The following is a 10,653-nucleotide window of genomic DNA, read 5'->3' on the forward strand; positions in this document are numbered from 1 at the left end:
ATGCATTATTAACGTACATAGTAATGTGATTAAAACTAATGTCAAATGTTAGATACAATGCATTTTTAAAAGTAGAAGTACCCTATTATAAAAAGTCTGAACATTGCGGTTTTTTTTTTCCTCTAAAAATAATTTAGCGGAAAATAACAAAAATAGGTTCCATGGAAAAAAAAAAACTTTCCTTCTGATAAAAGTTCAGAATGAAATCATCCTCCTTTTTTTTTTTTTAGCTCATTTCATAAACGCATGTAGGCTTATCTACGTCAATGATGAGTGGTGTGAAGCATAAACTCGGACTGGACACCTTTTCTATGATCCTTCATACTGTTACATTTCTCAAGGGAACTGTATTTCTGTTCTCGAAAGGGTAAGACCAAAACCAATATTATTTTTATTTAATTATTATATTATACTTTCAGTTTTACATGCTAAAATAAATGTTTAATGTAATGTCAAAATACTCCCAATACAAAACTAAATATCATATATTGTAACCTTTTTTATCCATATATGTTTGTCGAAAGCTAGCGCGGTGTGAGACCGCAGTAGTTTGCAATAGTTTGCGGTTTGATATTCACATTATGACTATAAATACGCAGTGTTGTCAGTATACATGCAAATACCGAAAGTCATTCTCCATGATTTGTGAAATCAGCTGATGCTTTCGTAGCGAATCTTAATTTTACAATGCAGCTGGAATGAATCCAGTGTCGTCTTCAACAGATTGATCTGTGAATTTCTTCAACAGCAAAGCTCGTGTCTGTAAACCCCTCGGTAAGTCCACTAGTAAGGAAAGTGAAAGATAAGCGTCCTTCATGCTTTACGTCTATTGCCAATAAACACGCAATCGTTGTTTTAGGCCAAGCTTGATTTGTGAAAACTTTAACAATCGCATTTTAGCGCGTGGCAGGGTTTCTCTTTGCTTTGTCCCCTTTTTCTTGTAAGCTAATATTGTTATACGGTGCTGCTAACGGTTTCCAATTCATTAGGTAAATGAGCTTATAGGCTATATACACTTGTACACTCTGTTTCACAATAAGGTTTTGGTTGTTGAACCCTTATATGATTACTTGGTTTCAATATTCCGATTTGCGAATGTTATAGTTTATTTTATGCTATAGGCTATAGTTTTTTTTTAATAGTTTATAGCCAGTTAACCCTTTCCTGAGCCCCAGGGTGCGTTTCGCAAAACCATTGTTGCTAACCTGTTAGCAACTTAGTTGGTTGGCAATGGGAAATTGTATTGCAACCAACAAAGTTGCTAACTTAGTTAGCAACTATAGTTTTGGGAAATGCACCCATTTTGTGAAAACTTTCACAGTGCAGTGTTAACCTTTCCATGATTCATTTACGTCATTATTTTGATTTGTTAAAATGTTCACAGTGCAATTATGCTCAGTGTACGGCTCCCTGGGTCAGTAACGTCACTATTCATCACTATTCACTACAGTTCATTTAGGGTCAGTTGACCCTACCCTGAGTCAGTAAAAGTCACAGATAAGAATAGTGATGTAGGCTACGTGACTCAGGGAAGGGTCAGCTGACCCAATCAAAATCAAAATAGTGATGTAAATGAGGGGAAAGGTTAACTGACTAACACTGCACTGAGAAATGTTTCGCAAATCAGAATAGTTATTGGCTGAGGAAAGGGTTAATTACGGTGCCCGAGACAGCTCAACACGCTGCAACTTAAAAAACACCTGTAAATTGTAAAAACATCAGCAAATGAAGAAAACATCTTCATCAGTTTGACAACACAAGTGCTGCAAATCATCACAACACATGCATAAACGAAACGAGCTGCAAATCATCACAACACCTGAATATACAGTAACGAAACGAGCTGCAAATCATCACAACACATGCATAAACGAAACGAGGTGCAAATCATAAAAACACATGCATAAACGAAACGAGCTGCAAATCATCACACAACCTGAATATACAGTAACGAAACGCGCTGCAAATCCATCACAACACATGCATATAAGGAAATGCGCTGCAAATCCTTCACAACACATGCATATAACGAAACGCGCTTCAAATCATCACAACACCTGAATATACAGTAACGAAACGAGCTGCAAATCATCACAACACCTGCATAAACGAAACGCGCTGCAAATCCTTCACAACACATGCATATAACGAAACGCGCTTCAAATCATCACAACACATGCATAAACGAAATGCGCTGCAATTCCACAATGGAAATGTTTCAAGGAGACCTCAAAAAGTGTCGGACCCGACTTGGATTTGTTTATCGTGCAGTGGCTACTGGTCAGTGGAGTTGTTGGTGAACTGAAAGGTGAGTTTCCTTTATCTTTTGGATATTATTAGCCTAAATAAGCTGAATAATTACATGATTAAATGTAAAACGTTACTTAAGATGGCTAACTTTAATATTCTCAACTAAAAAATTTCAAGGTTAATGAAAATAAATTTGTAATGCTTCATTTATTGTTTCTTAATGTTTATGTGCTGTGAGGAGTTACAGCGTTTCTTAATTTACATGTGTTGTGAAGTTTTTTCAGTGCGTTTCATTATATGCATGTGTTGTGAAGGATTTGCAGCGCATTTTGCTATATGCATGTGTTGTGATGATTTGCAGCGTGTTTCGCTATATGCATGTGTTGTGATGATTTGCAGCGCGTTTTGTTTATGCATGTGTTGTGAGGATTTGCAACACTTGTGTTGTCAAACTGATGAAGATGTTTTCTTCACTTGCTGAAGTTTTTTTCAATTTGCATGTGTTTTCTTAAGTTCCAGCTTGTTGAGCGGTCTCGGCCACCGTAGTTAACTGACAAAAACAATAGCCGACTCTGCAACATTCACAAATCAGAATATTGAAGCCAAGTAGCCTATTCAAAGAAAGGTACAACAACAAAAAAAAAAAAATCTCCAATTACTCTAGAGAAACTTAAAAAAATGAAGGAGGCTAGAGAGAAATCGGATGTGTATCATTATAATCGATGCACTGTCTTTTAAAGTGACCACGGTAGGTGTCTTTAATGTTAATACAAGAAAATGAAAGAAAATCACTCACTGCTCTTGACTGAATTATTTGTAGTTTTAACAAGTATTAATCCGCATTCAAATCAAAAATTCAGACACCAGAAATAATTGTTAATATTGTTTTATTAGTGGGTGCAGGACACTATAGACTAGCTCATTTATGTAAGCGAGAATTGTAAAATAAATTGAACTGTGACCGATTATACCCCCAAATTCTTCATACTGTAGGATACCAGAAAATTTTGCGACCAAAAATTATTTAGACACTAAGTATGAAGTGCTATTTTACATTTTATTATTTGGTTTCTGTACCTGGAAACCTTCAAACTGAAAAAAATTGTGTAAATAGCACAAATGAATTAATAGAACGAACATACAAATTAAACAATTTCAAACATGGCCACTAGTACAACCTGCATTTTTCATATCGAATATGCATTATATAAATATATGAAATGTAAAACATTAAGTTATTGTGGCTTGTCTGCCAATGGCTGCCCACCCCCAAGCATAAAAGTGAAACTCCACCTATGTTATACCAGAAATGTGGCAGAGCAAAGATAAACACTGCCATGCAATAAAATGCGATTGTGAAAGTTTTCACAAATCGAACTCAACCTAAAACATGATTTTGTTTTCCAGCAGTCTGCCTGTTTATTGGAAATAGACGTAAAAAATGAAGAATGCCTATCTTTCACTTACCGGACTTATCAAGGGGTTTACAGACAAGAGCTTTGCTATGAAAAATTCACAGCTCAAGCTGGTGAAGATGATACCAGTTTCATTCCTTTTACGTGTAAAACCTTTGGAGCTATAGGCATTATAAAATTAAGAGTCACAACAAAAGAAAATAGATTTCGGCCCAGAGGGCAGCATCACCTGAATTCACAAACTTTAGCTTTAGTTCAACTTTAGCTGTGTCTACTTTACACCAGTCAGTTATCCTTTCAGTATTACATAAGAATCTCTTAAACATCCTGTTCAATGAATTGTGCTCGATATGGCTATTCTCAGGCAATGTCTACAGGAATAAAACAGAAAAATCTGCCAAATCAGACTATAAGAGGACCCCAGGAAGCACGCAAACCTTCCCTTTTCGATACTACGGTCGTACTGCATCTCCCAAGATGCAATGGGAAAAAGCCTTTTTTCTCACAAACTGAAGCCTTTTTTAAATCACGCAGTGAAACTGCACTGACATTTGTTAGTGCAGTGCATTAAAAATGAACCATGTGGCTATAATGATGAAGTCCACCAAAGCCTGCCATAATGGGAGGGTCATCTGGCTATATAAGCGGGCATTCCCACAGGAGTTTCCCCTTACATCATCCAGAAATACTAAAGGAGCTTTCTAAATGAGCTTGTCGTTGTTGCAAATTCCACACAATCACTGCGGTTTGTGGGTCTCCCCTGCATGCCAATGATGGCCAAACAGAATTTCCTGTTTGGGGAAATCCCATGCAGAATGTGCGCTCACAGGAAATTATTGTTCTCACTGTGAGACCTTCAGTCTCCCCTCTCTCCGCTCATGAATCCCTTTTTTTCAGAGAGTGGTTCTGCTCCTCATGCCCTCCAGAGAACTCGTGTGACCAGCTTCAAGCGAGCTTACGGTTGAACCAGATCCTGCATGCCTCGCTCTTGCCCTAGAGAGAGTGTTCTCCTGTCCTTTTCTCCCGGGCTGATCAGCGTCAGTCTGCTGGTGCGAGCAACCTCATCTAAATCAGGGGGAAGCAAGGAAGAGCTTCTCGATGACAGCGGTCGAAGAGCTGGGCTTAGAGTGGTCTCCACCAGAGTAAACCTCCTGTAGCTATCTGGATTCTGTTGCCTGTTGGGGCACCACCAAGCCCCTTGTCAGCATTCCTCTCCATTTTTCCAGGAAGTCCATGACAATCTCACCAGATCGTGGCACATGCCCTACTACGCCTGCCTTCTTGCTTCTACTTCAGCCACCCTCACTTCCATCAACAGCGCTGAAGAGAAGGGGTATGAAAAGCTGCTCCCCTGGATGAGTCGGTGTCCATGCACCACTGCCTGCCCATGGCTATTGTTTGGAAAGCAAAGGCAGCTTACCCACCCAAGTTGTATTGGCCACTTTAGCTCTTGCTGGACGGTTCATGGAGGGACAGTAATTGTCCAAAGCTATGCAACATTCCTTGCCTAGGTGCTCCAGCTCCCCTGATGTCAGCGCTGCCCATCGTATTCATCACTGTCCACATTCCAGATCCGAATACCTCCCTTTATTCTTTAGATTCGTGTTCGAGAGAGTTTATCAATGTACAGTCCTTTCCTTCAGGCTGTCCCTGGCACCCCACACTTTTATGAAGTGCATGGACATGGTTCTCTCCCCTCCGAGACGGATGGGAATCTGCATTCTCAACAACCTTGATGACTGGCTCATTCTGGCCGAGTCAGATTCAGAATCAATATCGCACAGGACCCTTTACCTCAGCCATCTGGATTTTGCCTAGAGCACGTTGTTCCCCAGCCAGGGAATATCATTCCTGGGAATTTTTTTTTGACTGTAGTCACGCCGGAACGTGCTCTGGCCATTCAGAGGCTGGCGACCTCCTTCAAGATTGATACCCTCAAAAGGTAATTCAGAGGATGCTGGGGCTTATGGTAGCGGGATCGCCAGGGCTACAGTTGGGTCTGTTTCATATGCGCCCCCTTCAGCACTGGTTGAAACCACGGCCTCCATCCCATGCGTGGTGTCATAGGCCCAAGGGTGAGTCAGGCCTGTATTACAGCCCTGGCCCTCTGGAAGAACTCCCACTGGATGGAACATGGCGTGGCCATGGAGATGATTTGCAGAATTACAATTATCATGACAGATGCCTCCAACTCCCTTTTTCGGGGGCAGTGTGCGAGGGCATACCGATTTTCAGCCACTAGTCGAGGGCGGAAAAAGACTTCCACATCAACTGCCTGGAAATGCTAGCAGTATGTCGTGCCTGTCAGTTCCTCCTGCCAGTCCTAAAGGGGCACCATGTGTTAATCCGATCAGACAACATGTCTGTGGTAAATCGCCAGGGAGGCTTCTCTTCGAAGTGTCTTTTCACTTTAGTAGAGTGCCTTCTGGAATGGCCTCAACTCAACCTGCGCTCACTGAGAGCAGCGCATATACCAGGCAAATTGAACCTTGGAGCAAAGATGTTATCAAGGAGCAAGGTCCGCTCAGGGGAGTGGACATTCCAACTGCAGTCAGAGGACCTAGAAGATCTTCAGTGAGGACTAGGATATTTTTGCCTCTTTGTCTCAGACAATTCTCACTGCCCAATTTATTTCTCAAAGATCAGGGACACATTGGCTCACAATTGGCCCAACCTCCTTCTTTATTGCTTTTCCCCCAATCGTCCTAATCCCACAGGTAATCAGGCGAGTAAAGGAACAAAAACACAAGATTCTCCTGGTGGCCCCCCTTATGATGGACCAACTGTGGCTATCAGAGTTAACTCAGCTATTGGTAGCAGCCTCAGGATCTCCTCTCAAGCGAACAGGACAATAAGGCAACCTTGGCCTGACCTATGTGCCCTGCACCTCTGACCGCTAAATGGGAGCCTTTGATTCTCCCAAAGCAATTATTAAACACAATTTCAGAGGCTAGATCTCAGTCTTCAAGACGCCTCTATGGCCTTGCAGGCGCTCTCCATTAGCCAAGCAGTTTGTTTGTTTTTAATACACTGCACAAACCATTGGCCATGCAGTTTCACTTTTGTGAGAAAAAAGGCTTTTTCCCATAGCGTCTTAGCAGATGCAGTAATTGTTCCCGTATGTCAGGGAACAGAGGTTACGTTAGTAACCGAGTACGTTTGTGGTAAGGCTGTTTTCATATTAGTGACTTAAGTAATTTACTTTAAGTCACTAATTGTTGTAACAATAATGTGGCGAGTGGGGCGGGGCCGAGAGGCGTGGGAACGAGGAGTGAGGCCAGGTGTAGTGATTGAAGATGAGCTGCACCTGCGCCCCACCGCCAGTATCGAGTCCCACGTAGGAGATGGAAGGATATAAAACTGGAGCGACAACCGCGAAGGACGAGAGAGGACCAGGCCTGGGACATTATTTTATGTTTGCTTTTTATTTTGTGCGCACCAGTCATCCGTGAGGGGCTGGTGCGCTGTTTTGTGTTTATTTTTCAATTATTAAAATGTTTTGATTGTGCGCCGGTTCCCGCCTCCTTCTTCCCGGTGATTACAAAGGTCGTATCGTTACAAATAATAACAAAAATACTGTACATTGGTCTTAAAAAATAAAATACTTTTAAAACTTAGAACAAAAAATACTATACAATGTGTACTTATCAAGCACAGGATGCTACATTAAAAAAGCAAATAATAAATATTAAATAATGGAATAAAATGTGTAATTTTAATTATCATATATGTTGCTCGATAAATGTCAGTCTCATTTTGATGTTTTTCAGAGTCCATTCACATGAAAAATGAAAACCCAGTGGGTGATTTTAGCCGTATACATCCTGACATTACTGATCGGCTTTCCTGCCAATCTACTAGCTATTTGCACCTTCTTTAAGAAACTGGGTAACAAACCCAGTCCGAATGACATTCTGCTCTTCAACCTGACGGCTTCTGACTTGGTCTTCCTGCTCTTTCTGCCCTTCAAGATGTACGAAGCTGCCACTGGCATGGAATGGCACTTATCCCAGACCCTGTGCTCCATAGTCACTTATTTCTTTTTCACCACCATTTACACCAGCTCCCTGTTGCACATGCCTATAGCCATTGACCGCTACTTAGGGGTGGTGTTTCCACTCAAATACAGACTGACGCGTAAGCCACTTTATGCCGCAGCAGGATGCGTCATCATCTGGCTGGTCAGCGCTGCCCATTGCAGCATCGTATTCATCACTGTCCACATGCCAGATCTTAATGCCACCCTTCCCAAAAACGTCTGCTATACACATTTCACAGAGCAGCAAAAGAAGATCTTGTTACCAGTTCGATTTGAATTTTTTGTGGTTATATACTTGCTGCCACTCTTAGTTTGTATCTTCTGCTATATCAACTGCATCTACATCCTGTACACCAGACCACGTATAACTAAAGAGAGAAAGCAAAGGGCCATTGGCATGGCATTGTGCACGCTGACCATCTTTTTACTCTGTTTTTTACCCTACAACTTGTCTCATCTGGTGGGTTTTAGTAGCAACGACAGCCCATGGTGGAGGTACTACACGCTCCTGCCCAGCACCCTCAACACCTGTCTGGATCCATTCGTGTTTTACTTCTCGTCCTCGACTTTCCGAGAAAGCAAAACTGTTTCTCTACTCAAGAAGTGGTGTTTTACACATAAGAAGACTAAAAAGAGTGACACTGAACTTGTGATTGTGGCAAAATAAACCTTTTGTGCATTTGAACATCAGTTATGTCATGGCTTCATGTAAAATGCAAATATGTATTAATTGAATAACTTTAAATATAAATTCATTATTTAAGGATTGTTACATTTAGCATAGTTATTTTCAAAGTAGTACTAAAGTTTGAGGTAATTAAGATTTAAGAAAATTTAAGTGTCTCTTGTGCTCATGATTCTTCAGAAATCATCTCAGAGATTTGCTGTTCAAGAAAGTTTAATTTAAATATTCAGAATATTTAAGCATTTCCTGTGGTGGTTTTATTAACTGTGTTTCGAACATCATGGAAAACCTAGAAATATCAGGGAATTTTAAAATGTAATTTTCAAGCCTGAAAATGTAATAGAAATGTTACATTAATAGCCAAAATGTATAAAAAAAAATTATAAATCTTAAACTTTTTTATCATAATTTATTTCTAAATTAACAGTGAAAATGTTGACAGTTTCATGAAAATATTTTCAATATTCAAAATATTTTGGATTCAGATTCCACCATGTTGGAAAACCTAATATATCAGGGAATTCACTAGTTTCACTAGTTTATGTCAGTCGCCACACCATTTAACATCCAATGGAGAGAGGGAGTGGGCACTCTGGAGGTCCTTTAGGACAGACACAGGACAGTGGGCCTTACCCAATCAGGGCACCATGGGAGAGCAGGAGATTCAGGCGGCCATGAGGGAGCAAGAGACTTGGGAGGTCATGGTGGAGCAGGAGACTTGGCTGCAATGGAGGTCGCAGCCCCAGCCTAATCTCTAATGATTTGAAATTGAATTCTTTGCATTCTCTGAGTATCAACTCCTCCTTTGTACCAACAGCTCCTTTGAATCACATTCATCCACTATTAACTAGGCTCTTAAAATCCATTTTATAGTTGTTTATTGATCCCCAGGACCACTAGGAAACTTCTTGGAAGCACATTGTCAACCCTAGGCTAACCAACACTTGTCATTTGGACTAATATATTATTGCTCTTTTGTTAGTTTTGATTGCTTCTGTTGTCCTCATTTGTAAGTAATTTTGGAGAAAATTGTTTGCTAAATGTGAATGTAAATATTCTCTTATCCAACTTGTTACTTTTCTTAACCAGAGTAATAAAATTAGCTACTTACTTGGTACAAAATGGGAGGAGAACCTGCACCTGCACCATTGAGAGATGATGATGAGATGGTCAAGTTTTGGAAGAATTTTAAAATCCAAAAGAAAAAAAGAATAACTGTTGCTTTTGTATTTTTAGGAAATAAAGATGACAAAATACATTGTTAATAATGTGTGTTTATTTAACAGCAGTGGTGGTGATGGACATATATCTCGTACTACCTCTCCATCTGGCATCTTTCCATTCTATACAGTAATCAGATTCATTTTCAAAAGGTGAAGAAATGGGAATGTGCATCAATGCATCCAATCAGACAGGAAATCCTGAAGAAATTTCTATTTATCAGATTACTTCCAGAGGTCGCCGCAAAATGTTATCAAGAAAACGTAATTTATTTCTACACCACTGACCTAAAGTCCTGTGAATCTTTTGAAATGTTGTACCCAGAAAAAAAATCTCAGAATGAGTGTAAGAGCGATGCACACTTTCCTTATCACTCTGCATAAACAATGTGCTTAAAGAAAACTACCATTTAAAATTGGTCAAATAAACATGCATGTGAATATGGTGTAAAATGAGTCTCGTTTCCATGAAGAGAAAAAAAAACTAATTTAAGTGCATTTTTCTTATATTGCAAATTAAATGCAAAAGAAATTAAGAAATTTAAGAAATTAAAACTATTCTTGTTTCAGTTTGCATTACCTAATTTTCTTACTGCAATTCATTGACTGGCCACTAGAGGCTGGCTGCAAAAGGGAGTCAGTCCCATACACTCCCCATGTTAAAATGTCCAACTTTACAGCAGAAAAAAAGGTATACAGAGATGCAAAGCAGTGCTGTGATCAAAAACAAGCAATATTATGTCTAAAACGTAAGTAACATTGCTTTACTGAACTGGTATAAAATTATTATTAAATGCATTCATGCTGATATTTGCAGAAAAGCTGTACTCTTTGTGTGATATAGATTAAAATACAGAAGTAATTTTGCCATCTACAATTTAGAATGCCTGAAATTTAGGGTTTTAATAGATTTGTTAATCACTTGTGTGCACTCGTGACTCGTGCACTGTGATTTGGTGATACTTGATAATGTCAGATTGCACATCATTACAACAACACTTACCATATTATCGCAACAGATATACTGTATATCACACACCCCAG

At 39.7% G+C, this 10,653-nt stretch overlaps 1 protein-coding gene across 1 annotated transcript; it reads left to right on the forward strand.

The window, feature by feature from the left end:
- Positions 1–280: 280 nt before the first annotated feature.
- Positions 281–8,371, forward strand: LOC113069462 (free fatty acid receptor 2-like). Its single transcript, XM_026242554.1, has 2 exons — positions 281–367; positions 7,436–8,371. Exon 2 carries the CDS (start codon positions 7,454–7,456, stop codon positions 8,369–8,371), a length of 918 nt encoding a protein of 305 aa, XP_026098339.1. The 5' UTR covers positions 281–367; positions 7,436–7,453.
- The last annotated feature ends 2,282 nt before the right edge of the window (positions 8,372–10,653 follow it).

The sequence above is a fragment of the Carassius auratus genome, unplaced genomic scaffold (genome assembly GCF_003368295.1).
Source record: "Carassius auratus strain Wakin unplaced genomic scaffold, ASM336829v1 scaf_tig00001604, whole genome shotgun sequence".
NCBI classification, from domain to species: Eukaryota; Metazoa; Chordata; class Actinopteri; order Cypriniformes; family Cyprinidae; genus Carassius; species Carassius auratus.